We start from the raw sequence: 19,853 nt of genomic DNA on the forward strand, positions 1-19,853 counted from the left end.
TTTTATATGTTCAAACGTCGGAAAATTAAAATATCTAAAACCATACATGTTGCTGACTACTCATGATAATGGTACGCTCTGCTGTGCTGAACCTCACTTCCGGAAAGTGATTCGGGGGACAACAGTGTTTTTGATTTAGTGGTATGCTATGATAAGTTATACCTCTTAATGCAGTCATTATGTTAATATCTACCCTTTTCCATTCTGCAGAGCACAGGCCTATTTAATTTCACAATTTCTCTTATCTTTGTTCAACTACATCTCTTATGTGTTCCAGCATGTTGAGCTAGCTATTGTAGCTAACTTTGTTAGCTTCCACAGACCTCTCAAGCGAACAGAGCTATGGGCTATTTATGAATTGGTTTGTATACATTGCTGAAAGTGTGAAGAACTCAATGCGACTGTTTTCCCAACACAGGTAAAGCAGAATGAGTGCAGGAGAACCAAACCCAGCCGCCACACCCACTCCCTGTGAAGACACGCAGGGAGATGGACGATGGATGTCTATGGTGTGTGACTTTTATATTATTTATAGGTTTTATAAAGTACGGTGTTATATTATTCCGTTTGCATCGTTGCTGATGTTTAGTTCTGCAATCACTGAAGATAAAGGGAAGCTTCATAGTTGAAAAGAGCCAGCTACTAACATATTGTAGTACATATTGTTGCAATAATGGCCTTCATAAATTATTTAAACCTGTCTAATAAATGAAAATGCAATGGCTTGTGAGGGGTGTGCAGTTTTGCAATTGATTGTGAAAGAAAGGAGAAAAGTCTTGGCAAATTAGTATTTTTTCAGACACATGGGGATATGCATAGATATTTCATTAATTGATTAAAAAAAAAAACATTAGAAAAAGTTTTCTCTATCCACATAACAGCGCATTCTAAATAAATTTTTGTACCTGGACTTGTCATGTAAAAATCAAATTGCTGGTGTTACATTCAATACTGCACTGATACCAAAGTGCTTCTAGAAAGTAGACTCGCCACTCGTTAGCCTTTTGGCGTTGCCATCGGGCATTCATTTGGGTAGTTATTTTAAAGCATGTCTCTAAATGAACACAAATGTCAGTAGTCACCAGAAAATCAAAAGAAACATACCATGCTGATTCTTAAAAAAAACACAAGGTTTTAAAAAGTTTGTCTTGCAATATGTGTGGATGTTGTGCAATGGTTGGTACTGTAGTAAAAATATATATACATCTTTTACATTTTCTTTTTGTAGCACAATCGGTTTGTGTCCGACAGCAAAGACAAAGAACCTGATGTCCTGTTTGTTGGAGACTCTCTTGTTCAGCTCATGCACGAGTTTGGGGTAAAACAAAGATTGCATTGATATGTGTGCCTCTGTCCATTATGTAACTGATTTACGTTTTCTCATAAATGTTTTCAAAGTGTGAAAACTTGTTGTGGAACATGTGAATGCAATATTATTGTGGTTTGTCTGCAGATATGGCGTCAGTTGTTCTCACCTCTCCATTGCCTTAATTTTGGGGTGGGTGGTGATGCAACACAACATGTGCTGTGGCGACTGAGCAACGGTGAACTGGATAACATCAGCCCAAAGGTTCAAAACAGTGCCAGAAATAGATAACATGATCATGCTTGTTTATTCACACAAAAGACTGATTGTGCTCAACTCTGTGTTAAAATCCCACTTCCAGGTACATTGGGTCAAAATATCAGCGACATGTGTTCAGTCATGCATTGCTTTGTCTTTTGTTGTTGCAGGTCGTAGTGCTGTGGGTAGGAACTAACAATCACGGTCACACTCCTGAACAGATCTGTGGAGGCATCTTGGCTATTATCCAAGTTATCAAGAACAAGCTTCCCAATGCCCACACGCTTGTACTTGTACGTGTTTTTCCTAAAGCATTCCTTGTATCGGGTGTTAATCCGCATGTTTTTTGAAAATGACTAATGAAGTTAATTCAACCATCAAAGTACATTGCGATGTCACCCCTTTTAACAGCATCTTAGCTATCTGAAATGAGGTGAAGTGTAAAGTTATGGATGCTTCTTCATAGGCTGGAACTTTGATTATCTGTGAGCCATTTCACGTAGTATATTCAAGGATTTTAAATATACACTGCAGACATTGCTCATAAGAATAAGGGCTTGGAAGTATTTTGTTCTGAGGCCCATTTGAAAAAACAGTGCAGCACACACTCTACAGACATGCTCTTCAACGAGTCTGCAGAGAATAGCAGCTTGATGGGAGCTGTGTAGAAGCTGCAATCGCTGCTGATGCTGTTGCAACTAAAGTTAGAGACTGAAAATGAAATATTTTAGGTACTTAGAATAAAATGAGACTTTTGAAAATTTAATGCTAACTGGAACAACCTTTTTTGGTGAACCTTGGAAACTAATATCAAATGAAAATACAGAGGAACTCTCTTCAGCTTGAGTCTTTGCCAGTCTTTGTAGAATCTATCAATGGAAGTTGTCTGATGAGCCTGTGGTGAATATGTTTATTGAGACTGGGATGAGTTACGTGTATTTATGACGTGTTATATGTATTCTAATAACTATTCCAAAATTCTTGAATTTATTATCTTGCTATAATGATCTCTTTAACGGGGTTGGCCAGTCTGAACAAAACTAACATCAGATCACTAACATCTATGGGTTTTTTAAAAAAAGACTTAATAGTTTTCGTTTGTTTCATGTGCTATCTTCAATGTATGTCACCTATATGTAAGTTAATGGTTTAAGAAAATTGGATCCGCAGTAGAATTTTGTTCAAGTCACCACTAAATACAGAAAGAAGAATTAGAAAAAGTGCTGCAAACCTGGTTAACTCTGGTAATTAAAAAAAGACTGAGATTTTCAGACAATAAAAACTAAACTGAAACGGCAACGGCTTAGAAAATCTGCTTAAAGATCAACTGATGCTATATTGTATTGTTTGTAAATGGATATCTTAGATTGTTTGGATCAGAAGGTTTTGTGCTATATGATATGTAGTTAAAAGTAAACCAGAGGAGTCTCTGCCTGGTCAGGTGAATGTTAGGGGGCCAAAAAGCTGTACTTGTTTCAGACAGGTCTGAAGTTTAACTGTATTCATTTACTGTATATGTACTAGGGGGCAGAAACTTAATTGGAAATTCAGCTAACACGCACATGAGTAAGTTATGAAATAAGGTATATGAAACATTTAAAAATAAGTATGCTAATGTTTGTTTTCCAGAGTTTACTGCCCAGAGGAAAAATGCCAAACCCTCTACGGGAGAGAAATGCCAAGGTGAACGAGTTAGTAAAGGACACCTTAACATCCCTTCCCCGTGCCTCCTTCTTCAATGTAGACCCCGGCTTTGTTCACTCCAATGGTAGCATCTCCCACCAGGACATGTACGACTACCTTCACCTGACCCCGAAAGGATATCAAGCTGTATGTGAACCTTTGCATGCCCATCTCAAGGCCCTGCTAGGTGAACCTACTGACAACTGAGCATCTAGGTCACAAAAGTACACTACCACAGTGGTCCTTGTCCCTGTTTCAAGAAACCATTGCACTTATATTATTAAGATGTGTAATGATGGATAGAATCAGTTATTGAGGGCTAAGAGCTGCATAAACTATTTGTGGAAGACCTCTTCAAGGCCTTGGTTGGTGACCACTGTTAAAGACAATGTGACCATACGGTTTTTGTTTATATGAATTGACAAATCCCTACTTCCATTCCCAATATTGCACCTGTTCCATTAGCTTCTCTGACACAAAGAATCAATACAATTGGACAATTTTGTTTGTCATCCAGGGACCCTCTGGTTTAAGAGAATAATAATGAGCTAATTATACTGTCCATTATCACCCTCATGATTGGCACCGCTCACTAAAAGTGATGTCATATCCACCGGTGCAAGTTTTTGTGTCATTTTAGCCGGTCGCACACCTCTCAATTTTTTTTACCTGTGTGTGGGTGGCATTGGCACCGTGGCCGGTAATTCCCAAATTATACAGAGGGAGATGCTGCAACAGCTTGACAAAAAGACTTCTTAAAATCTCAGCTTCTGGTTTGAGCTTCTTCTACTCTTAAAGAGGGCTGATGTGGAGGTTTTATCTCAGTGATGACAGTTTGTTTTAGAAAATGCTGTAGCGGGTAAACTGAGCCCTAAGCACCAGTATTAATGGTGACTGCTGTGGTGATATCACTGTTTGCAAATGACACGACTAATGCGCTGACCATAAAGCACCCTTTAACGATACGTGAAGAGATGGCTGTTAGAGCACACATCAGTCCAGATGTTCAGTGGTCATGAATAAATTTCAAAAGTAGGCAGCAGCTTTATATTCTAGGAAGACATTCTGTAGGTCAAACCGCTGAATGCAGCACCTTGTTAAAGGTTTGCTCTGCTGCAGATCTTAACCCTTTGGCTATAGCTCATGAATCCTTCACACACAAAAACAGGTTGCACTTTCTTGAACTTTAGGAACAGGAGCTTGTTGGAAAAGGATGCAGGATATATCAGGTTTAAGCCAAAATATGCCTGTATACAAGATAGAACAACTGCCCTTCTTAGAAGATCCTTGTAAATCATCTCGATTTCACTGTTCTTCAGGTTACCTTTATTTGGCAATAGCTTTATTGCGATGTCTGATGTGTTTGGTTTCTTTTTTGTACCTGTTCATTTGAAGGACCAAAGTGTTTTGGGGTTTTTTTGTTTTTTGTTTTTTTTTTTGCTTGTCTGCACTTGCAAACAATTGACCGTTACAGTTTACTTGCTTTTCAGCATATCATGTTATCTCATTAATGCCCTTGTATCTTTTCCTTTATCCATAACAGCAACAGAGTATTCATATGAGAGACTGTTTTGTTGCAAGGATAGATGTGTTTGAGTAGGTCGAGAAGCTGTGGTGATATATCTAGATGTCTGTGAATTGAGATAAGTCTTTTGTAATGGCTCCTTCAAATATTTAAAGGCTTTACTTCACACTAACCTGCTTCTGGGCCTCTTGTGTGACGACTGTGCTACATTACATGAACAATTGGATGGCCAACTGTGTAAGTGATGAAAGATATGCATTAAATATCAAAACAAGATTGGATCTGTGTGTTGAGTACCACTGATGCAGAGCTACATGTTTAGGCCTTGGGTTCATCAAGAGTACATATAGATTGTTAGATGTGTAAAAGAGATTTATTACGTTTGCTTGACTGGTTTTGTTCCTGTCTCACGCATATTTTGTGAGCAGAGGCACGTTTCAGAAACTTGAGGAAGGTGAACAAGTCTAACTTTGTCCATACCACCCATTTGTGAGTTTTACCACGAATCTGATCCTTTCTCCAACTGTCATCACACATGAAACAAAAGCAGAGCACTTACAGCTCTTCTTGACATTAGCAAACATGATTTAATATTGACAGTGATGTATCAGTTGCAGTCATGCTGACAGAAGTGATAACCGCCAGCCAGTTTTTTAACGAGAGTAACAGATATATCCTGAAGACAGAATGTGATCCCAATTTTTATCAAATTAGTGAAAGGCAGCAAAAAGATAAAATGCATATAAAAGATTATTGATGTATTAGGTTCCCATCAGGAAAGTTCAGAAACTAGAGGCTATCAAATGGGCACATCTGACATTCAAATGCTCTTTTACCGCATCTCAGTAACCCTGTGAATCTCTCTAAAAGCAAAAAGCCATTACTCAAAACCACTATGTTGGCAAGTGTACATCATTCTGTCAGTCACTGCCACATATCGTAAAATTGTTTTTTCAGCCAGTTGATTAATGTGCTGCAGCCATGATTTCATCACCATCATCCTTTATAAAGAGCCGGAACACCAACCCCATCATTTCTTCTCTGGGACTGAAGTCAGTGCACAAGCAGGATTTCTTTCCCCGAGTTCACTGAATTGCCTTTTCTCCAACATGGGACCCAGGGTGCTTTTGCCGCTGGCTCTTGGGCTGGTAATATTAACTGATTGCATCCAAGGTATAGTATGATACTTCGTAAAAATCTTATTGTATCCTGTGCACCCTATTCTGAAGTCTCCTTCTCTATTATTTTCCTTTTCATTTGTTAAAGCTGTTCTTGAGACAAAGAAACAGAGCCTGGTTGTCAGCGCATTCACTGACGGTATGTGAGATTATTTTCTAAACACATTTCGACAAGACCAGCTCCTTAATGATAGTTACAGGTTTGTATCTAAATACTTACTTTATTAAAATTGTTATTATAAATCTTTTAAAGTTATTTCTACAATAAACTGTGCTACAGGATCTGCTGTTGAAGAACTACTTACAACTGCACGTCCAGTCATCCAAAGACAGGACAAAAGACCTTGCACCTGTAAAGGTGACATGAGAATTTTACCAAAGAATGTATAAATTTTTACATGTATGACTTTTATGTAAGTACATCCTCTCTCTTAGAAAAATACAGTATTTCTAACCCATTCTTCTTCTTTTATTATATGTCACTCAGGGAAGGAAATGGGTGTGATGAACAAAGCCTGCCACTGCTTGAATACTGCTGTATACATTGGAAAGTGTAAGTTGCCTATAACTTCTAAGATTTTTGGAATAGGGAAGGAATAAAATGATGAGAAAAATCAGTGATAAAATCAATTATTGTATTCTCTTTATTATCATGGCTTTGAAGAGTGATTACAGATAGAAGTTACACTTTTTTTTTCCATTTCATTTTTTCATTAATTTTCTTTTTTGTGTCCAATTGCTTTATCTTTCTGGATTCATTCAAACCACAAGGGAAAAAACACTGCAAGAAGGAAAAGTTCAAGAACATGAAGATATGCCAAAGGATTAATAAATCCTTCAACCCCTCCGTGCCCATATGAGCAATATAAAGAAGCCCTCTATTCTTACACATGCATGCTTTTGTAAGACTCATTGCCAATCATATTTTCTATGCATACACATGATATTTTTTACAAATGCAGTGTAAAAGAAACTTTATCACTGGAATTTGAACTCACTATAACTTTCTGAATGGGACCATTATTATTTTAAATATCCCACTTAATAAAATCTCCAAAAAAATATATTATGTTGTCTTTTTTTATTCATTTTTTAAAAAAGTAATCAATCAATCAAATAAGGTGAATCAAGGTATAATAAACCATCTACGTATATATATTATTAACATGGTTAAATGCTCACAGTGATTATAATTTGTAAGGAGTACACTTTCCCTGCTTTCCTTTTATGAAACTATTCACTGAACTAGCTCCAGGGGAGTGATTACAATGACAGTATTAAAACTAGCGAAACTACATTTTACTGTTAATAGATATAATATTGAACATAAAAAATAGGCATTGCACTAATTAAATAATGTGTATGTCTAACATTAGGATTATGGACTGCGCTATGTTTTCTTAATCATTGTGCAGGAAGATTGTTGTCAAAAAACAGGGAGCGAGAAAGAAGCCTTTCATTCTCAGAAGACTTAAGAGTGTGGAGAACTCAGTTGAACAACACAGGCGCAGAAAAGGCAAACAGAACCATCATCATCAGGCTGCCTTGGTATGGGAAGTGGATGGCAGGGGCGTGAGCTGGGGGTGGAAAATATGACAAGCAAAGAGACACGTTTGAGGTTAGGACTGAAAAAGAAAAACGCTTACAGCATATTTGCAAATTTATAGCACTGCCTGTGGCCAATTTTAAAAGATGGGTGCGATCATCATAGTTTCTTTAAATGCTCCACACTACAAAGACGTCTTTTGGCATTAACGTCTCAAAATCTTTTGTACATTTCACCTCTATTTTCTACGGAAGCGTAGAGCTGCCACCCAAGCAAAAGAAAAATAGAAGTATATCACGTTATAACGTGACATACTTCTATTTTTCTTTTGCCTGGGTGGCAGCTCTACGCTTCCGTAATTTTCTTATGAGGTCATAGGTTATAGTAAAATACCCCTTGCTCAACAACACTAAAGAACTTGTTAAAGAAAAATGAGTAGAGATAAGATGTGTGGTTTATTCACCTGTGACGGTAAGATTTTGGTACATTGTGATATCAGTCACGGGGTTCCATGCCTTGCATATGTAATTCCCAAAATTCTGGCTGGTTGCAGGGAATACAATAGTAGATGTGTTCTGTAGAGGTGTTGACAGATTGTTGAAGAACCAGGAGAAGTCACACGCTGGTCGAGAATCAGCCTGGCATATCAGGGACACGTACATGAACATACTTGCACGGGAAATGGTCAGTCTGACTGGGCCATCTGGAAAAAGAAAGATTTAGTTTGAATAATGTACTGCAAAATTATGAATAGTGTTTTCTTGGCACACAATTCAAAAGAATATTGGGCAGATTTCTCAGAACTAGTTCTCAACAAACACTCACAGTTCACCAACAGTCTGTACTGGGGGCTCACATGATCACCAGCCTTATTGGTAGCAACACACTGATATGTCCCTTCACTGTCCAGTGTCACTGGGGTGAAATGCAGCATGTTGTTTTCAGTATTATAGGACGCATATGAGTTATTAGAGGGATTAGTGTTAAGCTTCATGTTGTCTTTCATCCAGTAGATCGTGTCATAGGGCCCAATAACCTCACAGGTGAGAGTAAAGTTTTTAGTGTCGATTGGAATTGTCTTGTTTTTGATCATCACTGACTCTATGGCCTCTGTAGACACAAATTACAAGGTGTTAAACACAAAAGAGCATGACATCTTGACTGGAGTACATCCCCATGAAATATTTAGACTTTAAGAACACAATAAGAATTTGTATTTGATCAGTTTCAGAGCCACATGTGCAACAAATTTCCCCAAAATCTTAAAGTGTTCATACCAACAACTGTGAGCGTAGTGGAGTTTGTGCTGTTCTTTCCTGTCACATTATTAATGGCCATACATGTGTATTCTCCACTCATGTTGAAAGACAAGAGGCTAGTTGCATACACTGACGTGTTGGACACAATTGATCCATTGAACCACCAGCAGAATTGGCTGAGTGGCTCTGACATGGCAGAACAGCTGAAGACGGCTTGACGTCCTGTTTCAGCAAAAGCTGGCCCATAAATAATGGGCTTTTCTGGACCATCTGTAACAGCAAAAGAGGATAGTTGACTCTAACAGTAAGAATCTAGAGTGTTAACTTTTTTGTTAACTACAAAGTTCTTTAAATTGTGCCCATGTTGGACTCGTGCAAGTATCATTCTTCAACTTGCGGTTAAAAATGTGGTGATGGATCAGCATGATGCAAAAGAGACTGACACACCTGTCCCTGATGAATGTTCTTACAGACGTTTTGAATATCTGTGCCGCTCCTGAGAAAATTTATTGTCTAAACTTTTGAGCACAAAGCAACACTGGAGTATTATAAGTAAGTAAGTATAACACTTAGTAAGTAAGTAAATAAGTAAGTAATTTAGTAAGTAATAAGTATTATAAGGCAAAGATAAAGCTTTGAGTTAGTATGAGCTACCACCGAGCAATTTAACATTATGAAGCAATTTCATAGTCCTACCTTTAATGCAAAAGAGTAGCCTACCTGACTATATTGCATGCAAATTTGTCTTTTGAGCTGGGTAAAGTATTATCCAAATTTGGATAGGTTCTGGTCAGCTGTGCAGTTCATTGTATATTTATTGTGTTGACTCCTGTGTCTTAAGAGACATTGTAGTTGCAACACTAAAATACTCTTTGATAGTTTTATCATGAAATTGGTCACCTGTGTGTCAAGTCATCATGTTTTTCACAGCTGTGTGGGTACGGTTCAGCATGTAGTGTGATTGCTATCCACACCAGAGCATGCAACACCAGTGCTTTCTCAATGAAAGCTGACTTTGTAAAATTGCTGCATTAAGTAAATTACTAATCTATAATTAATGTGAAGCTAATACAAATTGAGGTGCACTTTTTGTAAAAGTGATCAATCAGGCAATCGTGGTTAGGCATATGAGAAGCAAGTCTGCACATTATGAACATTATGACCCTTTTTGTAGAATCCATGTTTTAGAATGGTAAATGGCCTGCATTTGTATAGCGCTTTACTCAGTCCCCAAGGACCCCAAAGCGCTTTACACTACATTCAGTCATTCACCCATTCACAAACTGGCAATGACAAGCTACATTGTAGCCACAGCCACCCTGTGGCGCACTGACAGAGGCGAGGCTGCCGGACACTGGCGCCACCGGGCCCTCTGACCACCACCAGTAGGCAAACACGGGGTTAGTATCTTGCCCAAGGATATTTGGCATGCAGCCAGGAGGCAGCCTGGGATCAAACCACCGACCTTCTGATTAGTGGCTCTGCCACCTGAGCTACAGCCACCCCAACTGAAGAACCGAAATACAATGGATTTACCTAATTTAAGGTGATGCACCATTGACATTGAACCATTTAGTAGCATACATTCTATACATTCTAATATACTCACAATTGACAATGAGGTTATAAGCAGGGCTGGCCTTGTTTCCAAAAGCATTAATAGCCATACAGCAGTAGTTTCCATTATCATAGCGCTCCACCATACTGAGGTGGAGCGTCTTATTTTCCATGTAGAAAACAGTTCTGTTTTCATCATGCAGTATCTCCCCATTCTTCATCCAGTAAATGTATTCAGCAGGTCCAGTTACATTGCATGTTAAGTTATATGAATAACCTTCTATGGCCGGCATCATTGGTGCTTTTACTTCCACATTTTCTATTTGATCTGCAAACAAAACAAACAAGAGTCATTTGGTCAGAAAGACATGACAAAGGTAACTTACATCAAAGCTGTTGTTAAAAAGGTCCAGCAGTGCCCACATTTAACCTTTAGTATGAGCCCTCAAATACTCCAAAACTGGTATGTTAACCGCACTAGCAAAGGCAACACCGTCCTTTGGCGCATCTCGGTGAGTTTTAAATGGCCCACGGCAGCCACACAACAGCCTATTGTCCCTGATGCCCTCTGGTTATAGACATAACATTGATAAATCACACACTGGCACGCTATGGAACACTTTCTTTTTTTTCCAAAACCCGCAAAGCATGAAGAAATGAGACAAACACACAACACACATGCACATAGATATGCAAGTATAATTTAACATCTGTGCATTGTCTTTTATTTACTGCCTTCTCTAAAGTTTCATACGATATTGATATGTTTTATGTATTTGTAATAAATTTTTCTGTGCCTGAACTTTTGGTATTTCACATAACTGAAATTATCTGAACTCCAGATAATTGACTTGCAACAAATATCTTGAAATGTTAAAATCATATCACTCAGTTGCGTAAATCTTTAAAATATCAAACTCACAGATAACAACGAGCATGTAAATAGCGCTGGACATGTTTCCAGCAGCATTAATAGCCAAACAGTAGTAGTTTCCAGTGTCATATCGCTTTACTGGATTAATCTCAACTGTCTCGTTATCCTTGTGGAAAAAAGTCCTGTTGTCTTCATGCAGTCTCTGCCCATTCTTCATCCAGTAAATGTAGTCAGCAGGTCCAGTTACATTGCATGTTAAATTATAGGCGTAACCTTCTTTGACAAAGGTCACTGGTGCATTTAGTTTTACATTTTGGATTGGATCTGCAAACAAAGCAAACCACATAACACTTAATTTCTCTATTTAGCTGCCATTCCTCTTTCTAAGAAGGAAAATAAATTAAATACACTTTTTGCATCAACCCAAAAACATGTTGGCTGTTTTGTTAAGTATTTAAATCCCCAAAATGTCTAAATACTGCTAAAAAAAACATATCATGACTCTTCATTTGGATCTTCCTTACAGCAAACATTTTCTCAGGGATGTAGATATTAAAAAAATTTGTGTCTAGCATTTGAAAATGAGTACAAAATTAAATAAAACTAGTTTTCAAAAAAAATACAAAAAACACTTTTCATTGCTTTCTGTCATGCTCACAATTCACCAGTAGTCTGTACTGGGGGCTTTTTTGCTGGCCAGCCTTATTGGAAGCAACACACTGATATATCCCTTCATTGTACGTTGTCACTGGGATGAAGTTCAGCTTGTTGTTTTCAATGTTATAGAAGTCATTAGAGGGGTCCATGTTGAGCGTCACGTTATCTTTCATCCAGTAGATTGTGTCATAGGGCCCAGTAACATTACAGGTGAGAGTAAAGTTCTTAGTATTGATTGGAATTGTCGTGCTTTCGATCATCACTGACTCTATGGCCTCTGTAGACACAGAACATGAGAGTTGAGAGGGTAAGATGTCTTTAGTGTTCTTTATTCTTGGAACACAATAGCAGCCAGAGTCATATGTTAAAAATCTTTCATCTAATTCCTCTGAATCCTAAAGTTTTCATACCAATCACGGTGAGTGTCGTGGAGTTTGTGCTGTTCTTTCCTGTCACATTATTAATGGCCATGCATTTGTACTCTCCGCTCATGCTTAATGACAACACATCGGTTGTATAGTCTGATGTATTGGCCACGATGGCTCCATTGAACCACCAGCAGAACGTACTGGGAGGCACTGACTCGGCAGAACAGCTGAAGACAGCTTGATGTCCTGTTTCAGCAAAAGCTGGCCCATAAACAGAAGGTGTTTCTGGTCCATCTGTAACAGAAAAGGAGATAGATGAATATCTAAACAACTATAAATGTAAAACTTAAAAATTGTTCATTTAAACATGACACTCAACTGCATCAATCTCTAAATATTATACTCACAGTTGACAAAGAGCATGTAAGGAGTGCTCATGTTCTCTGAAACGGCATTAATAGCCACACACCCATAATTGGCATTATCATAGCGCTCCACCATTCTGATGTGAAGTGTTTTGTTATCATTGTAGAAAACTATTCTGTTGTTTTCATTCAGTAGCTCCCCATTCTTCATCCAGTAAATGTAATCAGCAGGTACATTTGTGTTGCATGTTAAATTATAGGAGTAACCTTCTTTGGCAGGCATCATTGGTGCTTCTACTATTATGTTTTGCAGCGGCTCTGCAAACAAAGCAAATCACAAAATAGCTCTTTAGTTCTCCCCCGAGGCACCTGTCTCCTTGTTATGAATGAAAAAGTATTCTGTGTACACCAAAAAAAATGGTCACGTAAGTCTTACCGATAACAGTAAGCATTATGTCGGCAGTGCTGTTTTTGCCACTGATGCTGTTGAAGGCCACACAGAGGTACTTTCCACTCATGCTGGTTGTCAGAGACGGTGTGACATACTCTGACTTGTTGGAGACCAGAACATTTTCGTGGTACCATTCATAGATGCTGGGAGGATTAGATGTTGCATTGCAGGTGAATGTGACGTAGTCTCCTGCCTTTGCCAAATTTAGTCCCATGACATTTGCTATCTCTGGTCCATCTAAACACATAAAGAACACCACAAATTACTTTCACTGAAAAATGCTTATGTGACTACAAACATTCAGATAATACAGAACTGACATCACAGTGATAATCGTTATGTTAATAATGATACAAATACTTACAGTAAACTGTGACTGTGAAGGGGTCGCTGGTTTGGTTGCTTACAGAATTAAAAGCCTCACACTCATAATCTCCACCATCTGAATGCTGGGTTGAACTAATAGTCAGTGTCCTGTTGCCCGTGCCAAACGTTGTTTTATTGTCAGCAGAAATAAGTTGATCATTTCTCCACCAATGAATGATGTCAACAGGTCCCGTCACTTCACAACTCAAAGAGAATGTCTCACCAAATATTGCTGGTTTGGCAAGATTCACCACAACTGCTGTCACAGGATCTGTTGGAGTTTAGTAAGTAATTTAAATTCACTCAAATATTTGACCTGAAAAAATATGGCATGTTCAACTAGATAATTCCTCTGCACTGTACAAAGGAAAAGGCACAAATCACAACTCTTTCTTTTTGGTCTTGATGGTCTACCAGCTCAGCAGATCTGAGCAGCAAAGTAAAAAATAAAACAAAATAAATTTTTAAACAGATACTAAACCAAACTTACCCACAATCTGGATTGTTGCTGTTTGGCTGCTGTATCTGAACGTGACATTATTGTGAATTAGGCATGTGTAATTTCCTGACATGCTCTCGTTAACTTTCTCTAGTTCAAGCTTTGGTTCAATTTTGTTTAGGTATACTCCATTAACCATCCACTGGAACATTGCTGGAGGACTGGACACCGCTGAGCATGACAGTGTGATATTAGATCCACCTTTGTATATATTCATAAAGGGCATGACTGTCATCTCCGTGTTACTTGGGCCGTCTGGTGACAGAACAGGGCATAAATTGTTTTAGAGGTTATTGTTGGGACAGCAGATTGTTTTATAGAGTGTATGCATGTATTGGTGTCTTTTGGTTAGAACTCACAGCTGATAGTCAGATTCACAGGGGCGCTGATGTCATTGCTGACATTATTAGACACGTTACACTTGTATAGTCCTTGATCATAGCGGGTCACGTTCATGATAGTGAGAATGGTGTTTCCACTGCTGAGTTGAACTTTTTCATTGGTCATGATCATTGAGCTCCCATTGAACCACTGATAAGACAGGGATGTACCTTTGGACACACTGCACATAAGTACTGCTGTGTCATTGAACTCCACCAGGTTGGTTGTGCTTGTCTGAACAGTCACATTTGAAACAGACTCTGCGGAGAATAAAACAACAAGGCATTTGTCATGTTTTATTTAAGCAAATGTGTCCTCCACCAAATATATATGAAAATGTGACCCATATGTTGAAATAAAGTCAGGTTCAAGATAAAAACTAATAAAAACAAAACAGTCTTATACAAAATGGGCTCCTTGGGTGACAGTATTGGTCTGTTGATTTGTCAGTCCAATTCTTTGGTTCATCAAGGATATACTTTAATTTGCATTTACCTCTTAAAATTTTTGTTAAACAATGACTTGGTGTGATGTCGTGTTCTGAGTTGGTATTTACCCTAACTTTTATCAGTTTGATGTAAAACCTTTGTTGTAACAATTGTTGAAAATCAAGATCAACATATTTTTGATAGTGTTATTTAAATTTATAGTGTAATTGTTTTCCCTTTTTTTCCAGATAGATATATGTACAATGTGATAGTGTGAGTTGTTTTTCTCCTTAACATAATGGAACCAAGAGACTCTGACAATGCCTCTTTTCATAAATCATAACAAAGTTAATTAATTATAACAACAACAACAACAACAACAACAACAACAACAACAACAACAACAACAACAACAATAATAATAATAATAATAATATAATAATAATAATAATGACAATGATACAGAAATCATGCAAGAAGTATAATGTAGGAAGTGAAATCTTCTTGAAATCTGTGCTGGTGACTAAACAAGAAAAATGAGAGAGCGCTTACCTTCAACTGAAAGTGTTAACTGAGAAGAAATTTCATTGATTAGATCCTGTAGTGCGTAGTTTCCAGAGTCTTCCAATTTTACTGAGTGTATGGTCAGTGATGAAGTATTTTGGTTAAAAGATACTCTGTCACGCCATGTTTTGGAAATAGCAAATTGTGATAATAGTATTATCACAATTTGGCGGGTGTTGAATAGCCATCCGCCTGAGCTGACAGTGTAATTGCTGCTAAGGGTAACATTGTTTCCCACTGCGACGGGGTTCTCAGAGGCATACAATGTCTGACTGCGTGTCAGATCTAGAAAGAGAAAGCAAGTAAAATATTCAGTCGCCACGTAGTTGTCATCCATACACTGGGACAGAAGTAGTTACAAAAGTACTGATATATGTCAAAGTAGTATATTTAAAGAATTTTAATTGATATTAGGATCTATAAATTGTCTAGTTCTCTGACCTTGTAGTTATTGTAATAGGCAATAAAACTCATTGAACTTCACTTATCATTCAGTTTTACCTGTGAAAGTTACTGCAGCCAAGAATAGGATGAACACCACTGGAGACTCCATTAAGCTCCTTGGTATCCTTTCCCTAAACTTGAATCTGGCTTTGCTGAATAAAATCCTGTGATATTCTCTGCTACCTGCCTTCAAATCAGCTAATATTTACTCTGTAACACTGCAGCTCTCTGTGTTCTTGATGCAAATGCCTTCCCCTGCCTTCACCATCATCATACCACCTCAAAGTCATGACCACACCTTGTTTTACCCTTTTATATTGATGCTTTACAGGTGCACACCTATGAGTGTCCATTTACTGTATACTGTTGTTCTGCAACTTTTTCCAACCAAGGAAACATGTGGAGAGCGTTTATCATTTTAACACGTGACTCTGTACCTAGAATGCAAACCAAATCTGTGGAATCTTGGTCTCTGAACGTCATTTTAGTATTCTCATAAAAAAGATGAGTCACTTCCTCCCACAATAGAGATGGAAACCACTGAATTGGACAAAATAAAAACAAATTTGGGGTTAGGCATTTGCAGATTCAGCTATGATGATCCATCCAAATCTGTAAATGCCTTCTTATTGGATTATTTGGTTATGAGTTGCACCCAGAATATCAAAACTTAAAGAATTTGTAGAGGACAATGGACTCTCTGTCCCACTATACTGGATCGTCTCCTTCTCCTACTTTGTTTACAGTAACCAAAGAGACACGGGATAAATGCACTATTTATCTGTAAACAAAATTACAATTTTCTTTCCCCCATAAGACTAGAATAAAATAAATAAATAAATAAGTTTCACAAATACCACTCACAATTAGCTCAATTTTATATTTTCAATATTTACGATATCTGCTTTTCTTTTTTTGGAGCACCTAATAACATGTGGTGTTAAAGGCTATAAACATTGAATCGATTTTAAGTGAAAATAAACCAATAATAGGGTTGATAGAGCAAGGATATGGCAAACAAAGACATGATCACGCTACACGTAAAAAACAAGGGTGTTGCATTCACTAGCTGAGGTCACATCCTAATTTAGGTATGACAGTATTTCTAGTAGATAATGGTGATGGCTGCGCTTACAGCCACACAGTGGTAATAGCCACCATATTAGTGTAGAGGCTTATACATAACATCACATTCACATTTGTCTTTCTTCAAATAGGAATTAATTTACAGGACAATGAATATCTGGATTTGGTTTAGAATTAGTTCACATATCCACATAACACAGTATTCTAAAATAAGTGTGCACATTTAGTTTACACTATTACGTATGATTTAATCTTTGTTTTCTGAGTTACTTTAGTTGCAGCTGCTCCCGTCCCTTGATTGAGGAGCCAACAGGTGGAAAAGGGGCAGAACAAGCCTTGATGGAAAGCTGCAAATTGGCTCATTTCATAATTTAGGACCATGTGGGGTAATTGGAGTTAGGTTTTGTGTGTTTTACCCCTTTTTGTGCTTTTGTGGGTGATCAGCCATTGTTAAGTTTCCCCTTTGTCTCGTTAAGTTAGTTCAGTTTGTTTGAGTTATCAGTATTGTTTGTCAACTTTGAGTAGAGTTCTGTTATTTTGACCTCTTTTATGGGCCCAAGATTTTGATTCTTTTTACATGATTTAACCAATTATTTATTGGGGTTCAATAAAAAAATCCTTTTTTTTTCTTTTTTCCCCTTTAACCTGTGCCTAAGTTTCCTTCGCTGCTCGGTCCATCACAGTGAACGTGCTATCATCTGTGAAAAGCAAAGGGAGCCAGTGCTCCACAGTGAACACAGTTTGTGTTGAGAAAAAACAAAACAAAGTTAGTTTGGAACAAAACCAAGAAGTACTAATGTTGCTGTTGTAATAGTAACAAATGCACTTGCTATGAGCACATTTGCGGTGATGTCGTTTCTTATGTTGGCGTGATTGTTGAAGGCCAGACAGCAATATGGACCACTTTGGTCTTTGCTGACATGTAACAGCTTTGAACCCACTAAAACTGAGCTGGATGATTGGAGAATGCAGAACAGACCGCAGACAGATTGGATCCAGCTAAAAAGGAAAAATGTTCGGTCCGTTCATTTTGAGCGCTATGTTATCTCGTCCATCTCAGAAAAGCAATGACAATTAGGCAGACGAGAGACATACAGAAAAATAAGAACTGTGTATTGAAGCTCAATGATTATATTAGTATGTAAAACTGCAGTAGTAGTGAATATGCTATTGCCCAACTCACAGCTGATGGTAAAGTTTACTACATGGTCACAGCAGGTCACACTGATCACAGAGAGCGTTTTCATCAGTGAGCTGAGCTCTGTAACTGGAAGTAACCTCAAAGCTGCTGTTCATCCAAAAGAAAGAGATTGGAAGGAGAATAAAATTGAGCACTTGATGATTGATGAGCTGCGGAATTCATTCAGACTCTTAGGTTCACACTGATCAGCACATAATTCATTGTGTCGTAGCCAAACAGATGAAAATAAATGTTTACAAATGTACTTCATGACAATGAGGTTTTGCAGTAAGCATACAGTTAAAGTGTATTAATTGTAATGAATATTAATTCTAGTTATTCTTAGACCACTTTATTATATTAATTTTAATTATTAAATATGATACAATACATCAGTACTTACAAACAGTACTTATAAATATCTGAATATATCTGAATATATAACTGATATAACTAAACGATGACTGTGCTTTACACCATCATTGTTTCCTAAACTAATACCATCATTAGCCATGACGTTTTAGGACAGTATACAGTACAGACAAAGCAAAAACTTTACGCACAAATGGGAATTTAGCCATATTTCTTTTATTATTTGATTATTTGTTTTTGTGCTTTAATTACCTTAAAATAATTAATAAAAAATATTATATATAATCCCTGCCATAAGTATCAAAATATTTTGGTCTAAATACCCTATATTGGTTCTCAAATTGCTTTATCTGAACATTTAAACTACAACAAAAAGCCAGAAACAATGTGACAAGCTGAAGTTCTCTGCTTTATTCATCCGTGTTCTGGCTGGTGTCTATCCCAGCTCACTTAGAGGTGGGTTACACCCTGGGTCATGACAGAGCTAACATAACAACGCAGACAACCACACCCTCCCATGCTTAAAATTACCAATTAACCAAATAGGCATCTTTGGACTGAGGGACGAAGCCAGAGCACCTGCAAATAACCAGATGCAAACAACATGTAAATTCAAATAAAAGGTGCGGTCTGAGCAGATTCGTATCATTAACCTTGTTGCATGGAAATGACCAGTGATGGGAATGCGTTACAAGCAACGGCGTTATTTTTTTCAGTAACGAGTATCGTTACAACGCCGTTACAGTTGCTAACAAGAAAATGCGGTCCGTTACTATTTGTCAACAAACAGATGGTTGAAGCTGTGTTCGGCTTACCGCATATCAATTGTGTTAATACAGTATGTCAAAATGAAAACATAACTGTAAATTCAGACACGTGAGGTTGTGCTGAAAAGGATGCTACCAAACAAGGCAAAGTAAACAGTTTTTAAAGGTAAAATGTGGTTAAAAATGGCCAATTATACCCTGAACCCCAGAGGGTTAAACATTTTTTAAAGTAAAGCAATAGTTACTTTTCAAGTAATTACTTACTTTTAGAATCTTGTAACTCAGTTACTAACTCAGTTACTTTTTTGAAGAAATAACTAGTAATTATAATTAATTATTTTTTCAATGTAACTTCCTCAACACTGGAAAACACAATTGGGATAAAAGAAGCATACTAACATACTTACTTTGGACAGACACAGGCAGAAACTGGATGTCACTGCAACGTGACGAACAGCACACCAAAAACAACAAACAGCAAAAGCACGTAGACATACGGTAAGGAACAGGCTGTTTTTCTCTTTGCTGGTTGTTAGTCCAAATACCACGAGACAGGGGCCTCCTGAATTCCATTAAACCTTTTCCAATATTATTTTGGGATCATTTTTCATTACAACAGAAACCTGTTCCAGTAAAATGTTTAGTGCAAACAATTCATCAGCATATTTTTAAAGTTTTTCCATCCCGCTTACCCTCAGTGTGTCGAAATGTTTTGGTCACTTTACAGAACTGTAAGAAT

The 19,853-nt window shown here is 37.6% G+C and overlaps 2 protein-coding genes across 2 annotated transcripts; one reads left to right on the plus strand and one right to left on the minus strand.

The window, feature by feature from the left end:
- Nucleotides 1–75: 75 nt before the first annotated feature.
- On the plus strand, nucleotides 76–5,048 carry pafah1b3 (platelet-activating factor acetylhydrolase, isoform Ib, gamma subunit). Its single transcript, XM_005736194.1, has 6 exons — nucleotides 76–141; nucleotides 419–509; nucleotides 1,229–1,318; nucleotides 1,454–1,570; nucleotides 1,735–1,857; nucleotides 3,194–5,048. Exons 2-6 carry the CDS (start codon nucleotides 429–431, stop codon nucleotides 3,452–3,454), a joined length of 672 nt encoding a protein of 223 aa, XP_005736251.1. The 5' UTR covers nucleotides 76–141; nucleotides 419–428; the 3' UTR covers nucleotides 3,455–5,048.
- A 1,968-nt stretch (nucleotides 5,049–7,016) lies between these two features.
- ceacam1 (CEA cell adhesion molecule 1) lies at nucleotides 7,017–15,974 on the minus strand. The gene is made up of 15 exons (XM_005736195.2): nucleotides 15,767–15,974; nucleotides 15,254–15,550; nucleotides 14,252–14,533; nucleotides 13,884–14,147; nucleotides 13,392–13,664; nucleotides 13,013–13,264; nucleotides 12,619–12,894; nucleotides 12,254–12,505; nucleotides 11,845–12,120; nucleotides 11,235–11,510; nucleotides 10,365–10,640; nucleotides 8,774–9,025; nucleotides 8,322–8,606; nucleotides 7,960–8,199; nucleotides 7,017–7,527 (listed from the first exon to the last, which is right to left on the minus strand). The coding sequence occupies exons 1-15, from the start codon at nucleotides 15,816–15,818 to the stop codon at nucleotides 7,439–7,441; spliced, it is 3,642 nt and encodes a 1,213-aa protein (XP_005736252.1). The 5' UTR covers nucleotides 15,819–15,974; the 3' UTR covers nucleotides 7,017–7,438.
- Nucleotides 15,975–19,853: the final 3,879 nt, after the last annotated feature.

This window comes from Pundamilia nyererei, unplaced genomic scaffold (assembly GCF_000239375.1).
Source record: "Pundamilia nyererei isolate P.nyererei 1_Seehausen unplaced genomic scaffold, PunNye1.0 scaffold00067, whole genome shotgun sequence".
In the NCBI taxonomy this organism is placed as follows: domain Eukaryota; kingdom Metazoa; phylum Chordata; class Actinopteri; order Cichliformes; family Cichlidae; genus Pundamilia; species Pundamilia nyererei.